The sequence below is a fragment of the Myxocyprinus asiaticus genome, chromosome 35 (assembly GCF_019703515.2).
Source record: "Myxocyprinus asiaticus isolate MX2 ecotype Aquarium Trade chromosome 35, UBuf_Myxa_2, whole genome shotgun sequence".
Lineage (NCBI taxonomy): Eukaryota > Metazoa > Chordata > Actinopteri > Cypriniformes > Catostomidae > Myxocyprinus > Myxocyprinus asiaticus.
This window is the reverse complement of record NC_059378.1, coordinates 7926685-7945422: the sequence shown is the minus strand read 5'-3', so window position 1 is coordinate 7945422 and position 18738 is coordinate 7926685. Positions and strand designations below refer to the sequence as shown.

At 36.1% G+C, this 18738-nt stretch overlaps 1 protein-coding gene across 1 annotated transcript; it reads left to right on the top strand.

Moving 5' to 3' along the window:
- The first annotated feature begins 6224 nt into the window (after positions 1-6224).
- LOC127426232 (catechol O-methyltransferase B) lies at positions 6225-18270 on the top strand. The gene is made up of 6 exons (XM_051672901.1): positions 6225-6351; positions 12983-13154; positions 13342-13459; positions 13689-13882; positions 17474-17605; positions 17730-18270. Exons 2-6 carry the CDS (start codon positions 12984-12986, stop codon positions 17907-17909), a joined length of 795 nt encoding a protein of 264 aa, XP_051528861.1. The 5' UTR covers positions 6225-6351; position 12983; the 3' UTR covers positions 17910-18270.
- Positions 18271-18738: the final 468 nt, after the last annotated feature.

Here is an 18738-nt window from a genome sequence, read left to right as displayed (position 1 = left end):
TTGTCCATCAGTCAATCAACTTGTATTAGTTATTGACAGGTTGTAAGGAAAACTTGCAATACAGGAACTCAAATTACATACCATATCCTCAGGAGTAAACACCTACCACTTGTGAGATAAGTACAGTTAGTATAAAAATAAGTTTGACAGAAATGTTGGGATCATATCATCTAACCCTGTGCCAAACATGTCATTTATTTAAAGACAATGGGATGACAGTAATGTAACATCCTTGAAATGTTACATTCTTAGTAACATACTAAATTTTACAGCTTTTACAGTGACTCCAAAGAGATTCGTTCAGTCATCATTTTTCACAATGACAAATGAGCATCTTTTATGTGATATGAGTCACTGAATCATTGATTCAACTGATTCATAAAAATAAGAGTCTTTTATGACTGAAACCTTGGAAGTGAATGAAAACGATTTGTGTACTTAAAAGATTTGTTCACGAACGAAATAATTCTAATGTTTTAGGCATTTAGTTCTTTATTCCTGTGGTGCCCAAGTGATCAAAAGATCAAACAACGGAAGTATGACGAACAGTAGGCCTAAAATACGCATTCACGTGCATTGCTAAATAACAAACCACGTCTACAGTGTTTTTGTATCTTCCGCAGTGCTTGTAAACAACCGTTTAAAACCTGTTTAAAAGACTTGTTGTCATTCCCGCCAAAAATTAAAGATAGCGCCACTGTGAAGAAGGTCCCTAGAACAGCTACCAAACACCCGACATTCAAAGATAAGACGTTTGACTTTGACCTCAAAGAGTCAGGGTTGTCAAACTAAAAACTAACAATGACCAGACAAACCTCAACACGAAGCCACGTTTTCATACTCGCATCAAGTACTGCTTACTTTTATTGACAGTGGAGGATGATTTATGACTAGCCGTGTCGGACCGTGCTTAATGTTTTAAACCATGGATTTACATGATGTGCTCTCAGAAACAGGCTGCACCTACTGAATGAATACGTTAAGTGAAGGTGTATATTTTATTTATCGGTATGCGCATAGCGTGCATAGCCGTAGTTATTATGTTTAAATTGTATGTCAATAGTGTTAGCACTTTTTTCTTACTCAAAGGATGATGTTGGGTTCAGGCAGACGATATGTTCTGAGAAGTTGAAAGTCTCTGCAGTGTGGCCATGTTTAGGTCTTTCCTACAATTCGGTGCCTTTTAAGTCCTCATATAAGTTATGGGATTTACAGTTGAAATCAGAAGTTTACATACACCTTAGCCAAATACATTTAAACCTGACATTTAATCATAGAAAGCATTCCCTGTCTTAGGTCAGTTAGGTTCACTACTTTATTTTAAGAATGTGAAATGCCAGAATAATAGTAGAGAGAATGATTTATTTCAGCTTTTATTTCTGTCATCACATTCCCAGTGGGTCAGAAGTTTACATACACTTTGTTAGTATTTGGTAGCATTCCACAAGCTTCTCACAATAAGTTGCTGGAATTTTGGCCCATTCCTCGAGTCAGGTTTGTAGGCCTCCTTGCTCGCACACGCTTTTTCAGTTCTGCTTTTTCATTTTCTATCAGATTGAGGTCAGGGCTTCGTGATGGCCACTCCAATACCTTGACTTTGTTGTCCTTAAGACATTTTGCCACAACTTTGGAGGTATGCTTGGGGTCATTGTCCATTTGGAAGACCCATTTGCGACCGAGCTTTAACTTCCTGGCTGATGTCTTGAGATGTTGCTTCAATAAATCCACATAATTTTCCTTCCTCATGATGCCATCTATTTTGTGAAGTGCACCAGTCACTCATGCAGCAAACCCCCCACCCCCCCCACCCCACAAACACACACACAATATGCTGCTACCATCCCCATGCTTCACAGTTGGGATGGTGTTCTTTGGCTTGCAAGCCTCACCCTTTCCCCCCAAACATAACGATGGTCATTATGTCCAAACAGTTCAAATTTTGTTTCATAAGACCAGAGGACATTTCTCCAAAAAGTAAGATCTTTGTCCCCATGTGCAATTGCAAACTGTATTCTGGCTTTTTTTATGGCAGTTTTGGAGCAGTGGCTTCTTCCTTGCTGAGCAGCCTTTCAGGTTATGTCGATATAGGACTCGTTTTACTGTGGATATAGATACTTGTCTATCTGTTTCCTCCAGCATCTTCACAAGGTCCTTTGCTGTTGTTCTGGGATTGATTTGCACTTTTGGCACCAAACTATGTTCATCTCTAGGAGACAGAATGCATCTCCTTCCTGAGCGGTATGATGGCTGCGTGGTCGCATGGTGTTTATACTTGTGTACTATTTTTTGTACAGATGAACGTGGTACCTTCAAGCATTTGGAAATTGCTCCCAAGGATGAACCAGACTTGTGGAGGTCCACATTTTTTTAGGGCTTGGCTGATTTCTTTTGATTTTCCCATGATGTCATGCAAAGAGGCACTGAGTTTGAAGGAAGGCCTTAAATACATCCACAGGTACACCTCCAATTCAGTACACCTCCTATCAGAAGCTAATTGTCTAAAGGCTTGACATCATTTTCTGGAATTTTCCAAGCTGCTTAAAGGCAGTTAACTTAGTGTATGTAAATTTCTGACCCACTGGAATAGTGATATAGTTAATTAAAAGTGAAACTATTATAAGAATTACTTGTGTCATGCACAAAGTAGATGTCCTAAATGACTTGCCAAAACTATAGTTTGCTAATATTAAATCTGTGGAGTAGTTAAAAAATTAGTTTTAATTACTTCATTATAAGTGTATGTAAACTTCTGACTTCAACTCTATAAACATATGTTTGATTTCAACCTATTACAATTTTAATAGACTTGATCAAAAGAATAAAGACTATTTATAACATTATAAACACTGCTGTGGGCCAGAAAGTCACATTTAAATAATTTATTAATGTGCCCAGAGCTGCACATCAAACATCTTTGAGGTTTCTTTCTTCTTCCTTTTTTTCATACAGTTAAGCGTTTAGGATTACATTCTCTCTCTCTCAAATGTATTAATTTGTGGTAAATTCTTTTGACTTTTTGTACACCGTCGTGATACTGTGACCTTTAATATAAAATAATGTCAAACATAGGTGACATCAGACACTAAGCAAAACCATGATGGAGTTATTTGAAGTGGAGTAACTCTTCCGTTTTATTTTGGTTTACTTTTATCTGGTGATGTTAGATATACAGTTGTGCTCAAAAGTTTGCATAGTTTGCATACCCTTGGAGAATTGGTAATATATGTACCATTTTTAAAGAAAACATGAGTGAGCAGGCAAAACACATTTCTTTTATTTCTTATGGGATTCATATTCAACTGTAGGTTATAACAGAATGGCACAATCATAAAACAAAACATGACAACAAAGAAAAAAATAAAAATGACCCCTGTTCAAAAGTCTGCATACCCTTAGTTCTTAATACTGTGTATTGCCCCCTTTAGCATCAATGACAGCGTGCAGTCTTTTGTAATAGTTGTCTATGAGGCCCGAAATTCTTGCAGGTGGTATAGCTGCCCATTAGTCTTGGCAAAATGCCTCCAGGTCATGCAGAGTCTTTGGCCGTCTTGCATGAACTGCATGTTTGAGATCTCCCCAGAGTGGCTTGATGATATTAAGGTCAGGAGACTGTGATGGCCACTCCAGAACCTTCACCTTTTTCTGCTGTAACCACTGGAGGGTCAACTTGGCCTTGTGCTTAGGGTCATTGTCGTGCTGGAAAGTCCAAGAGTGTCCCATGCGCAGCTTTCTTGCAGAAGAATGCAAATTGTCTGCCAGTATTTTCTGATAATATGCTGCATTCATCTTGCCATCAATTTTCACAAGATTCCCTGTGCCTTTAGAGCTCACACACTCCCAAAACATCAGTGAGCCACCACCATGCTTCACAGTGGGGATGATATTCTTTTCACTATAGGCCTTGTTGACCCCTCTCCAAACATAGCGCTTATGGTTGTGACCATAAAGCTCTATTTTGGTCTCGTCACTCCAAATTGCAGTGTACCAGAAGCTGTGAGGCGTGTCAAAGTGTCGTCGGGCATATTGTAACCGGGCTTTTTTGTGGCATTGGTGCAGTAAAGGCTTCTTTCTGGCAACTCGACCATGCAGCTCATTTTTGTTCAAGTATAGTCGTTTTGTGCTCCTTGAAACAACCACACCGTCTTTTTCCAGAGCAGCCTGTATTTCTCCTGAGGTTATCTGTGGGTTTTTCTTTGTATCCCGTACAATTCTTCTGGCAGGTGTGGCTGAAATCTTTCTTGGTCTACCTGACCTTGGCTTGGTATCAAGAGATTCCTGAATTTTCCACTTCTTAATAAGTGATTGAACAGTACTGACTGGCATTTTCAAGGCTTTGGATATATTTGTATATCCTTTTCCATCTTTATAAAGTTCCATTACCTTGTTACACAGGTCTTTTGACAATTCTATTCTGCTCCCCATGGCTCAGTATCTAGCCTGCTCAGTGCATCCACGTGAGATCTAACAAACTCATTGACTATTTATACACAGACACTAATTGCAATTTATAAAGCCACAGATGTGGGAAATTAACCTTTAATTGCCATTTAAATCTGTGTGAATCACCTTGTGTGTCTGTAACAAGGCCAAACATTCAAGGGTATGTAAACTTTTGATCAGGGCCATTTGGGTGATTTCTGTTATCATTATGATTTAAAAAGGAGCCAAACAACTATGTGATAATAAATGGCTTCATATAATCACAATCCTTAAACAAAAGACAGTTTTTGTTGTTTTTTTTTTTGCATGATCAATCATATTTTCAAAATCAATGCCAAAATTTCACAGTTTCTGCCAGGGTATGCAAACTTTTGAGCACAACTGTATGTGGTCAAGCAAACCATGCTTGGTTATGGGAAGATATAGGGAAAATTTATGTCACTTAAAATTTTCAATATATTTATGTAACAGAAATAAAATCATCAGTATAAGTTTACAAATATGTTATCTAGATATGGATCAGGATGGACATTTTTATTTTTTATTTTTTTTGTACTGGTAATTTAGCTTGATCTGTATGACTTATAAAATCTTTAACATGTCACTTTAACGATGAAACATGAAGGTACTTCAACTTTATTATTTAACATGACCCATTTACAACATTCAAATAAACAAGACAAACCAACTGACCAGGAAGCTGAAATTACTGACAGGGATCAATTTAACAAAGTAAATATCTGCATTTGAGATTTCCAGTATTCTGAAAAGAGCTACGCTGATATACATTCATTTAAGGTTTACGCAGTTCAATTTCATAACAAAATCCCATCAAATTGATTTGAATAATATTTAATAAAAAATAAACAAAAATAAATATTTTAAGTTTTATTAACTTAATTTTGTTACACATTACAAAATGTTATTTTATGGAATTATGTAATGATATTGAAGTGCGTAAATCTTAAAAAATTGTATATGGAGGTGTTGTGCATGCATTTCTGTCTCAGTATTTTGGTTCATCATTTGGAGTTATTGTACATCTATTCACATAGCTGTTTTATGTGGCTGTTCCAGAAGCCACAAATCTAAATTCCTCAGTCTAGATAATTGTGTGTGAGCTTATTTGTAAGCAGCTGCAGAGAAGCTGTTAAAGCCCCCAGACAGCTTATTTGAACTCCATTTGTACTGTGTACTCTGTCAACAGGTTTCTAATTAAACATTACAGCCTGAACATATTTGTAGTTTCTAGGCATATTGAGTGTCTGTCTTGAAACTACTTATCTTAAAGGAATAGTTCATCCACAAATGAAAATTTTGTCATTTACTCCCCCTCAAGTTGTTCCAAACCCGTATGTCTTTCTTCCATATTGAAAAAAAACAAACAAACAAAAACATTTCTCCTCAAGTGTGTTTGGAATGGCATGAGGGTGAGCAAATGACAACAGAATTACCATTTTTTGGGTGAACTAACCTTTAATGCAGTGTTTGGGGGAACAGCTCGACAACAAAACTGGTCAGATTAAAACTTACAGTATCTGTTACCACATGCATCTGTTCTTGATGCTGGTTTGGATTTCTGTTTCTTTGTGTGCAGTAAGTGTGTAGATCTGCCCATCACACTTACAGCCTTACTGCTCAAATCAACCCAGTCATGGAGAGAGAGGGTATTAAAGGGTCAGCAGAGAGAGAGTGTATTAGGCATGCAGAAAGAGAGAGAGACATTGTATTAGGCATGCAGAGAGAGAGAGAGTGAGAGAGCACATTTGAATTGAGTAGCATGTGTGTATTTGCTACCTTGCAGTTGGGTTTGTAAAGAGACTCTAGATCTTTTAGTGAAAGAAACGTTTTGTAAAAGGTGAAGAGAGGGGTGAAGTGTTTGTTGTGAGGAGGTTCTAGTCCACTGCGAAAGTAAGTGCTGTTCATTTTCTCTCTCTTGTTTTTTATTCTTAAATTGTATTCTATTGCATAGTTATTTATTACAAATTTTTAACTTATGTGCTATGTTCATAATAATCTTACCTTGTCTAACCTTCTTTCAGGCCGGGCTATGTTACATTTCAATCATTCATATTTTTATAGTGTGTTAAGATGGTGGTAATTGCATTTGCCTTACTTTTGCTGATGTTTGCTTTGCTTGTATCTAGTTTAAAATTAGAACAGTTACCTTTAAGAAACTCAATTTAGGTTAAATGTAGTTTTGTAAATGGTGAACAGTATGTGTTCTGGTCAGCTGATACCAATTATTGTATTTACACAACACTCCTGAGAGCAAAGTGATGATTAAAGGAATATTCTGAGTTCAGTACAAGTTGACCAATCGACAGAATTTGTGGCACAATGTTGATTACCACAAAATTTACTTTTTTCTTTGAACAATCGAAGGTTACAGTGAGGCACTTACAATGGAAGTAAATGGGGCCAATTTTTGGAGTGTTTATAGGCAGAAATGTGAAGCGTATAATTTTAAAAAAGCACTTACATTAATTATTCTGTTAAAACTTGTATATTATTTAAGCTGTAAATTGGTTCAAATTGTGATTTGAGGGTTTCAGGTTTTGTGTCGTCATGACAACAAAGTTGTAAAATTCAATATAACTTTACACAGAAAATATTAGTAAGTGATTTTATCACACTAAAATCATGTTTACATGTATATAGTTTGTCTTGTGGCTATACTTTTGAAACAGTGAGTATTTTAATGACTGAACCCAGAATATTGCTTTAAGTGTCAACATATTCAAATGCGGTCTATGTATTTTAGTGTGTTTCATTTTTTTTTTTTTTTTTTTTGTAGTTTACTATAAATGAGTACAAATATCTTTAGCACAGCACTTCATTTAAAAGCAGTTCTCATTCATAATGCAATTCCTCTTCTGATGCTATACAAGCTGTTGTGAGAATTAATTTGAACTGAATATATTCTGAGAATAATGCTGTTCCAATACATTTAATATATCCACTGGTATATATTTTCAGCAACACATTTGTGAAACCCAGACTCTGCAGTAGAGCAGTTGTTGAGCAGTTTCCATCGGTCCTTTCTAACACCCATATGAGAGGATTTTCTCACTAACAATGGCAGTCCAGCAAAGTGGCTGAGCTCCGCATTCCGCTCCAGACCCCGGCTATATTTGTGTATATGTTTAAAGAAAGGCAGAGAGGCACTTGCCATGGCCTGCTCTCTCCAGGGGTGCCATGCTCTTTGTCTAATAGCTCTTAACCCTGGGCTTGTTACCATGCAACTCTAAAATCCCACTCAAGGGCCAGTATCTCTTGCTCTCCGGGACTAGTTCAGTCTCTCTTATTGACTAGGTATGGGAATCGTAAGGAATTTAACGATTCTGTTTCCTTAACGGTTCCTTTTAACGATTGTTTAGTGCTTTTGAGGAAGAAATTTGTAAAAATGTAATGCAATTCTTATTGTATTTACTGCCCTCAGCAGATCATTTCATATTTTAACAGAAAAGGTTCTTGTATAGGTGTTTGAACAGACTTTACTTTTTTTTTTCTTTTTTTTATGCGGTTAATAACGAAAACATTTGGAAGAAGATGCAGGGCAAAGACGGACAAAACAGGTAAATCTCTTTGTTGCTAATCGTGGTAATCATAATTGATAGCTCCATACAGAAAAAAGTAGCCACCTTCAAGATAAGTCATTAGGTTGATTCTATAACTTCTGACACTTTGCTGTTGCGACAGTACAATGTTCATATTTTTAACGGTAAAAGACTGTAAAAATGCTACAGTAAAAAAATTTAATTGATTAACGAGTAGTTAACGTAAAATATACGTAATTTATATATATATATATATATATATATATAAGACAATACTGTAGTTTTACGATAAAATGTTGTACAAATTTTAAACATTTTAGATGTAAAAGTATGATTTTCCCATATCATTAATGGTAAAAATGTATATTATGTTTAACAAGAGAGTACATGTACTTTTTACAGTAAACTGTTAAAATTACAGTAAAAAAACAGTAATTGGGTGTTCTCAGAACTCCTTGCATGACCCATAACATTTCATTATATTTTATGGGAATAATTATTTTACCCATAAAATAATTTTTCTTCCAAGAGCAATGACCAATAAACATGTAGAGACAGTGCTCAGTGTCACACACAAACACTAAACACCATCAGGGTAATACATGTGAAATTAAAATAATGCAATAAACATCAACTAAACTACATCAAATATAACACAGAGCACCCCAAAGTACATAACTGATATTAAAAATAAGAAGAAACATAACTATTCCCATAAAATATAATGAAATGTAATGGGTCATGCAGGGAATTCTGGGAATGCCCGATTACTGTTTTTTTTACTGTAATTTTAACAATAATTTAAAAAGTACATGTACTCTCTTGTTAACATAATATACATTTTTACTATTAATTATAAGGGAAAATCATATTTTTACATCTAAAAATTTTAATTTTTACAACATTTTACCGTAAAACTACAAGTATTGTCTTTTTAAATAAATAATAAAAAAATTATGTATATTTTACAGTAACTACTAGTAAACCAATTTACGTTTTTTTGTTTGTTTTAGTGTAGCAGTCTACAGTCTTTTACTGTTAAAATTAGTGACATGTTTTACAGTGTAGATAGACAGATAGATCTTTATCCTTTGTTGTTACAATGAAGTAGCCTACAATACAGCATTAAAACACCGGGAGCCCCGCGATGGCCGTGAATGCCACCTTTTATTTTTCTCTGCAGCGAGCACACATCCACAGGAAAAAAATACACTATGAATTGTTGGATGATATGCGATCTGGAGAGGGCATATATAGTTTGATTAATGATTCTGCTGACGGATGACAGAAATTCACAATTTATCGGCTATACGCAGTTTTATTTTGATGTGGCGAGGGAGCTCAGAGTTCTCAAAACCTTTCTCTTCAGTGTAGTTGGGTTGTTTCAGTTTGTGGGTAGTAACTGCATCTCTAACTAAGTTCACAAAAATAAAACCACCCTCGTGATTCAAGCGATACCTTTCTTAAAGGTCAGTGTCAACATTATAATACGTATAATATTATAATATTACAGTATATTATTAAAATACTTCAACTCAGTTGTGATTCAGGTGATACCTTTTTAAACGGTCAATGTCATAATATTCGAATATTTTGTTTTTAACGTGGACTGACGACAGCCGTCATGCTTCGGATCGTTCGTGAGTCACTCTTAAGGAGTTAGAAGTCCTCAGGACGACTTCTGTCGTTGGTTTAGGAGCTACTTTTAGCGATAAAATGCTTCAAGTCCTAAAATTAGGAGGGACACGCCCCTAATTTTTAAGAGTTGTCCCTAAATTTCCACATTAGGAGCTACTTTTAACCTTAAGATTTTTTGTGAATACGGGCCCAGACTTTGAGAGTTATTCATTTGGGAATTAGACTACACACTGATCACGCTGTATGTTTTGTGCTGTAGATTCAAAAGAACTGATTCATGAGAGTCATTTGTTCGGGAATCGTATTACACTCACACTGATTGGTAGCAGGAGCTGTTGTCAGAGTATTTTAGCACGTTGTCCCATCCTCATTGGCAGGAAACAATACATGTTCGAGAACTGTTAACAGAACCGAAAGTCTGAAAATAATTATGTTTAATGGGACCGGTTAATGGTTATTAACAGATCAAAGAGCATCTTTTGTAAATGAGTACATATATGCTTTGCAGAATTGTTAAAGACTGACAACTGAAAATAAAAAAGTCTCTATTCTAAATTGTGTTACCACTCATCTAATTTATAGACAGAGTGAGAGACAGCAACATGTCGCAGCAATAGCAACAAAATGATAACATGAGTGGTGAACAGTGAGTGGGTTTATTTGCTGCATAGTAACTACCCATCTCATTAGAGAGAGATGAAAGCACAGCACTGAATGTGAACTGAATGTAATTTCCATAAACATTCATCTCATGACCTGCAGGAGTGCAGAACTGTGCTCTACCAGAGTAATCAGAGAACCTAATCATATTGCATATAGGTTGGTGTCTGTGTGTTGTCTTGAAAGGACATAGAATTGTATTATTTTAACACTAAATTTGCACAACAGATCAAAGCTTTGCACTTGATCATACACAGTTGCCCAGTATTTGGTTTGTTTATGTTTCACTGTTGTGCTTGCATAAACATATGCAAAAATGGACTGATGCCAGCCTTAAACAAACATGATTTTCGCTGCATTTTTATATGTATTATATAGTGTTTTTTACATTGGAAATGCAGCATAATTAAATTAAGCAATAAATATTGCTCAGTGCTAAATTTAGAGAAGGTTAAGAGGAGCAATGCAATCTTTTCAATTGAATCCTGTGTTCAAATCCAGTATAATTAAACTTACACTTTTACTAAACTAGGTATGGGGGGTGCACTTAATTGCATTTACTTTGTGATTTTATTGACTTGATTAACTTGACTTCTACTGTACAAGACTGTATTAAATATTCATGTCCCGCCTAATTTACCCATTGGCACAAATCTCATAAAAGTGCCATGAACGCAGAATTGAAGCCGTAAATATGTGAGAAGTGAAGGCCGCCCTAGAAAACATTCTCTAAAGTTGGCTGGTCTAATGATGCTGTAAATTTTCTAGCTTTACATTTTTTTTAAATTTTTTATATAGTATTTGATTTGCATATGGGTCATTGACAAATAACGTTGTTCTAGGCAATTTAATTGAGAAATCTTTTAATAATCTAGTTTAAGGGTCAGTGACGTGACAGATTTCCCCCCAGATCTATTAAATTATAAAAATACATTACAAATGCAGTTCATACAAAAACATTACTTGAATACACCTCTTCTGTGATGAACATGTTTTCAATTTCTGAGTTTAAAGTAATTTTGATATTTGACTTTAAAGTATGTCTAAGTGGTGTAACCGTCTGGAGACATTCAAAATAAAAGTCTCATTAAAAGCTGAAATTTGGGCATGAATAGTGCAGAATAATCTTGTATTATTGTTTCTTTAAAAAAAAAAATCTGTGAAACTTTACGTTTATTTTAATTTATTTTAAAATATGATTAATATAAAAAAACAAAAAAAAACGTTGTCCACCAAATCAAAGTCATGTGGTGTAACCAACGTTGAAAACAAATTTTTTTTTAATCAAATTAAATATCAATATTTTGACATTTTTGTGAAAAGGCAATTTTTTTTTTCAGGTCTTTTAGGGTAACCATGAGAAATATTCTTGATATGATTAAAAAAAATAATAATAATTCTTGTTGCACTTGAATCTGTTTTGAATACTTTTATGATGCTAGTGAAACTTTGTAATATGGCACTTTTTCGTACCACTGTCTCCTTAAGATGATTCACTTATGTTTTTCCTCTTTTGTAAGTCGCTTTGCATAAAAGCGTCTGCCAAATGAATAAATGTAAATGTAAATGTATTCTTGACTTAAAAATTCATGATTCACCTTGAAATAATCTTTTTTGAAATGAATGAGTAATTTGCGTACACTCTCGTGTATCAGGTGCAATAAAAGTATTTTTATTACCTTTTACTTCATGGTTACACCAAATGAAATTTTTAAAGTCATTAAGACAATATTTTTGTAGAAAATGATATAAATGTTTCTAAAAGCAATTCTGAAACCATGTGTTTTAAACTACATTTTTTTTCTCCCCTTTTCTCCCCAATTTGGAATGCCCAATTCCCAATGTGCTCTAGGTCCTCGTGGTGGCGTAGTGACCTTTGGCGGAAAACGAATCTCAGTTGCCTCAGCATCTGAGACCATCAATCCACGCATCTTACCATGTGGCTTGTTGAGTGTGTTACTGCGGAGACGTAGCGCGTGTGGAGGCTTCACGTCATCCACTGCGGCATCCACACACAACTAACCACGTGCACCACAGAGAGCGTATTGCGGCCCCCTTCAGCATATCGCGGCACCGTTTTGTGGCCCTCTTCAGTCAGTCACTACCGTTCGGCAGAACGCGGCAGAGTGTTTCAGCTTATCGCTGCCCGTTCCGTGGCAGGCCCACCGGGAAAAGTCACAGTTCTCCCTATGGCCGGTCCACCACTGGTTGGCAGTGATTGGATGATGCTGGCCATTACTTGTGCGGACATCAATTTTAAGAAATACTATTTGGTCTAAAACAAAAAATTTTTTATTTTTTATTTTTTTATGTTTCTTAGGGGCTATTTGTTACAAATCAAAAAGGGGATGGAAAATGCACACAGCAGTCACGCTCGGGTTTCAGGAGGTTAAGTAATTGTTTTGTCAATTGCATTTTAGTGAACAGTATTTTCCCAATTCCCAATGTGCTCTAGGTCCTCGAACAGTATTTTTGAAAAACTTAATAGAAAAAAAAAAGAGTGTCACACCAGTGACCCAAATACAAATTTGACCGGTCCACCAGGTAAAGTGCCCATGACCCTATGGCTAATCCATCCCTGACACTTCTAAGTCACCTCCAATCCTTTCAATTTGCGTAATTTGATCACCTGATTTGATTTTTGTAATAAAGGTTTATAAATCTCTCTCCGTGTCTGACTATAGTATGTTCCTGGTGCTGCTGTGCTGGTGTGTTGGGGCCTCTCTGGTTTTATATGGCTTGTACTCTTGGATCATCCCTGCTGCTGTGCAGTACAATGGGAGTCTTGCATTGTTCTGGCATGATGTCATCATTGAGCGTGCTCTTGATACTCTGACCAGGTCGACTCGACCCCAGGTGACTCTTTCTGTCTTTTCTATCACCACCCAAAAGTACAGAACTTATCTTGAGTACCCTGCTGAAAGAACAGCATAGTTGGTCACCCGAGTACATATGACTCTTAAGACTGTTCAATACACTTAAACTTTGAAGCCCATGAAATATACAAAATTGTCACTATTTGTTTTTATACTTCTGTCTCCAGCGTCTGCTAAAAGCGGTACTAAAGCATGCAACCCGAGGTGACCCTCAGAGTGTTATCTCAGCCATCGATCATTTTTGCTGGCACAGTGAATGGGCTATGAATGTTGGAGATGAGAAAGGTCAGAGCACTGGATGTGCATTTACACTTTATTTCCTGACTCATGTACAACAATTCTTTTTATTATCTCGATTATCCATTTATAAACACATCAGTCCAGAACTTGGTGGGCACGTAAGAGAAGAAGGGACACTTTAATACATTAGATTATGCTGTACACAGATCTGTGTTCCCGGATTAAATCCTGAGTAACTAGCTGTTTTTTTATGTGTATGTGTGAATGCACTCAGGCTCTGTCCTAGACTCAGTGGTGAGTGAGGTAAACCCAGAGATGGTCCTGGAGTTGGGCACATACTGTGGCTACTCAACAGTGCGCATAGCTCGCCTGCTTCCTCCTGGAGCTCGTCTTATAACAATGGAGTTCAATGCAGATTACGCTTCAATTGCTCGACAGGTCATTGCCTGGGCAGGTCTAGAAGACAAAGTAAGACCCCTGTACCCTTATAAAAACATGCACTGTTTACATAATAATAATATTATGTAAATAATAATAATAAGTTCCTTATTATTGTCTGAGTATGTTTGTATAGAGTGCTGTCTAAAAGTCAGAGACCACATTAAAAAAAAAAAATTCTTTTAAGCCTAAAAATGTAGATAATCAAAGTTTAGAGAACTTTAAAGGTGCAATATGTAAAAATGTTCATGAAATATTAGCCTTTTTTTTTTGCCAGTGTGTGAACAGCTTGTAACGCAACTTCAAAAATTAGCCCTTTCCAGACTTCCTAGGTTGTCTATTAAAGCCTGTAGACTGATTTTCATGCGAAGGGAGCGGGTCGCTTTTTGAAAAGCCAAATGACGTGACGTTTATGCGCGTTCCCGAGAGCCTTGCCTCAGTGCTTCTGTTCCGCTATTCAACAGCGACAACAAACAGTCTGTAACACTAGGTAACGTTATCTCAGAGACTGAATCCAGCAAACGTCCGGCTCCCAGCACAACACAGACTCCTACACAAACTCTGAGTAAGCCAAAAAAAAAAACCATTTATCTACTGAATCCCATCTGGCTAAGCGGAAACGTGATCGTGGTCGAGCGAAAACTAGAGTGAACATCGGCAGGGCATTTCTTTCAAATAATTTCAACGATCTTCCTTCATACTAAAAGTCAGGTATACAGGATACATTTAAGCAAATACGCTGGTTTCTTGATTGTAGTACAACATATGACATACAAAACATACAATAGTGCAACATAACAGTGCAGTGCAACAGTAAATTGTCTGGTATAGATTGGTAGTATGTGTGTATCAGTATACTATGTTAGCTGATAAGTAGTTTTAGTTTAGTCTCAAAGTTTGTAGTAAAACAATAATAACTGTGTAAATTTAATTATGCTACCTCATCTGTCATCATGATGCCGGTGAATCACGTTCAGCCTCTTTGTACGTTACATCATTGTTTTGGCCGATGCTCGCTTGCTCGCGTCCCTATGGAGGTTGTGCACAAGCACGAGCACGAGCAACAGGTAGCTGGCTGCAGTTCACTTAATGGCCACAGGTGTCATTAATAACAAGGGTTTCTGAATCTTATATACTGCACCTTTAAAAAAAAAGAAAAAAAGGCTGACAAAAAGAAAAGAACATCCGTCACCTCGACACCAGGGGGTGCTGCAGCACCCCTACTTCCCACGTGATGTTTTGGAGAGTGTATTACATCGATGTGTGCATCATAAGTATTTTTTTTAAACAAGCGGGGATATCTAGTTTACTTAAAACTATCTGCCTCAAACAAAGTTTTTAAAAATCTTTAAAAGATACGATGCCGCCACATTGCCATGAACCTTGTAAAATTAAATTAATACACCTATCAATTTTTTAATTGGCAGATAGTTTGAGTCTTCATATAGCCTATATTTATTTCCTTTCATAATGTAATGCATTCAGTCTTAATTCATAGTGCGTCTCTTAAGAAAAGATTAAAAATAAAATAAAAATGGAGATCAGGAAAACTGTTTTAATATCAAATTAAGGAAGTTGTTTTTAAAGCACTGTTTAATTAAATAATCAAATTACCTTTGGCAGTCCAAATATATGGCTAAATTGAGTAGCCTACACAAAACTGAAATCCATGCACATTCTTTATGTGCAGGCCTGTGATAAGATTAAAAAATATCTTCAAATCTTCTTTATTGTCTCAAAATAAAACAATAGCCTATTTGATAGTGTTACGTCACATCACGGTAGCGTCATCTCTCCAACTCCAAAACTCCACAAAATTGCAAAGAAACTACAATGTTCATATTAGCAGTGTCCATAACATTTATGCAGTTTAAAGAGACAATACATACATAAAAAATTATACTGAAAAATACAAAATGTAAAAAATAATTGCTATTTGGAGTCTTCTGTGTTTTGCAGTATTAACATTTAATAACATTTAATAACTTTGTTGCATGCCATACCACAGTAATTAATAAAAATATGTACTAAAAAAATAAATGAAAAAAAATCCGTCATTTTTAAAAAAAACCGATATATATTACTTCTAGACAGGCACCGATCAGTCTGCGCAGGCCCGAAGTCGAACACACCTATTGTAACATCAATTAACTGTGTGAACTACTTCGAAGCAAGTAGTGACTCTCTGTGGTCATTACAAATCCCAGGGCAATTCTTGTAAAGAGTAGGGGTGTTTCCCGATGCCCTGGCCAATTCCCCGCAGGGGCCCTGTTCTAGCATAGCCTCCTAATAATTACCATCCCTGAACTGGCTACATCACTATACTCACCTCTCCATCAATAGCTGGTGTGTGATGAGCATACTGGCGCACTATGGCTGCCGTCGCATCATCCAGGTGAATGCTGCACACTGGTGGTGGTTGAGGAGATTCCCCCTATACTATGTAAAGCGCTTCAAGTGCCTAGAAAAGCGCTATATAAATGTGAGGAATTATTATTATTAAAACTGATGTTTACATAACTGCTCTAACATAATACATTATTTTAGTTTCCAAATCAGAAATAGGTTTTGTGAGGGGAGGGGGGCCTCCAAAATAAAATTTGCCTAGGGCCTCTTAATGTCTAGAACCGACCCTGACTTAGACTCATCGAATCAAGTCCAAATTTGTGTATGTTCAGATGGCATGTGTAGGAAAAGTCCCCAAGCCTTGTACAACTCAGATGAGGAAAACCATTTTTATTAACAAAACAAAAATGACAGCAATTAAGGGTCAAAATGTTCTTACTCTGGCAATTACAAACGCCATCCATGTTAGGAAATGGATCAGACCAGTTATATTTGTGAATCAACACCTCAAAAAATGCATTCATGCACATTTTTGAAGCTGAGTACAAAAGCAATTTGGGAAACTAAAATTAACATTACCGCACTAATGCAGTCGGTTCGGCATTGTGTGGGTTATCACTCCATCATATGTGTAATTATAGCCACCTGGCTGATGGCTCAAATCAGGTCTGTGTATGCAATTCCACAACCCTCCTTACGAAAACGCTCGAAGACTTACCGAACGTATATCAACTGTAGGCTGATTTAGAATGAAACATTTTAAATATTTAAAAAGAAGAATTAAAGGGATTAAAAAATTATGAACAATGTCCTAACTTTGCCTGATTAATATGTAATCATGTAATCCATAAAAGTAACTGTACTCTGATTACAAGTATTTTAAAATGTAATTTAATCTAATTACAGGTACTTGATTTTTGTAATCTGATTATGTAATCCAGATTACATTTAATCCATTACTTCCTAGTACTGAACATAAATTATCAGGTTTTACACAAACCTGTGGAGTCCACTCCACCTTGAGTGCATCCTGTCAATAAAGCAAAAAGGGGGTCATAGCAAACACAAAGAAATTCTGATATTCAAATAAATGTTTTAGTTCAACTTTTTTTTCACTCAAATATTTATGATGATAATAAAATGCAAAAAGAAGCATTTTCTCTAGTGGTCTCAGACTTTTTGAACCCATTGTACAGTATATTTAAAAATAATAGATACAAATCATCTCTTGTTTTTTGAGTTTTGAACCACTGTTTAGAAGTTTTACTTCACCAGGTCCAACTTGTAGAGGGCGCATCTGAAGATTGGATCCCACGCTTGAGGGAGCACTTTGGAATCGAAACATTTGATTTTGTTTTTCTGGACCACTGGAAGAACCGTTACCTCCCTGACACAAAATTAATGGAGGTGTGTGTGCTTTGACCACTGCAGTCAGTTGCATCTCTACAATGCAGTGTATTTACTGCCATTTCAATTTTTCATTTATGATCCCAGCTCATTTTCTGCTCTTCTCTTTCACCTTTCTTTATAGGAATGCGGCCTTTTGAGGAAGGGCACCGTTCTACTTGCTGATAATGTGATCTGTCCGGGAACCCCAGACTATCTTGAATATATGCGCAATAGCCTTTCTTATAAAAGCTGCTATTATAAATCCCATTTAGAGTACACCAAGGCAGAAGATGGCTTGGAGAAGTCTGTGTTTTTGGGCTAGAGATGTGCAGAAACAGTGTTTGTGATTAAAACTGAATAAGTCTTTGCACTAAGAGTTTATAAGACCTAACATGAGGTATATTTTGAGCAATCTATTATAATAAGTCCACAGGATTTGGACACAGTTCACCATTTTGCTCTATTCAATACCACATTTTACCACTTTGTACCACTAGAGGGTAGAATCACATTGAAAATGTACTGTATGAAGTCTAACAACCAAATGACCTGTGTGCCTAGTCCTGGCCACTGTTATAATCTTACCTGAAATGTTAGCTGAAAAATCAATGATTTTGTAACATGTATTGTTTGTACTTTAAAGATAAATCTGGGATACTTGAAAAAATGGCAAAAAATAAAATAAATAACAATAAAAATGGCATCACCAGTGATGCAAAATCACATTTGGTCTGTGTTGTTAAAGGGATAGTGCACCTAAAAATGAAAAATTATTTCATCATTTACTCACCCTCATGCCATCCCGGATGCGTATGACTTTCTTTCTTCTGCAGAATACAAACAAAGATTTCTAGAAGAATATCTCAGCTCTGTAGGTCTATACAATGCAAGTGAATGGTGAGCAGAACTTTAAAGGTCCAAAAAGCACATAAAGGCAGCATAAAAGTAATCCATAAGACTCCAGTGGTTAAATCCATACCTTCAGAAGTAATATGATGATATGAATATGGTGGGTGAAAAACAGATCAATATTTAAGTCCTTTTTTACTATAAATTCTCCTTCCTGCTCAGTAGGTAGCGATATGCACGATGAATGTGAATCACCAAAAACAAAAGTAGAAGAATGTGGATGAGAAAGTGGAGATTTATGG

Bases quoted from the DNA above. Each gene is read 5' to 3' on its own strand.
- LOC127426232 (XM_051672901.1), top strand. From the start codon at position 12,984: ATGTTCCTGGTGCTGCTGTGCTGGTGTGTTGGGGCCTCTCTGGTTTTA. The intron at 13,155-13,341 runs GTGACTCTTTCT...TTCTGTCTCCAG, and splicing joins CCAGGTCGACTCGACCCCAG to CGTCTGCTAAAAGCGGTACT. The intron at 17,606-17,729 runs GTGTGTGTGCTT...CTTTCTTTATAG, and splicing joins CTGACACAAAATTAATGGAG to GAATGCGGCCTTTTGAGGAA.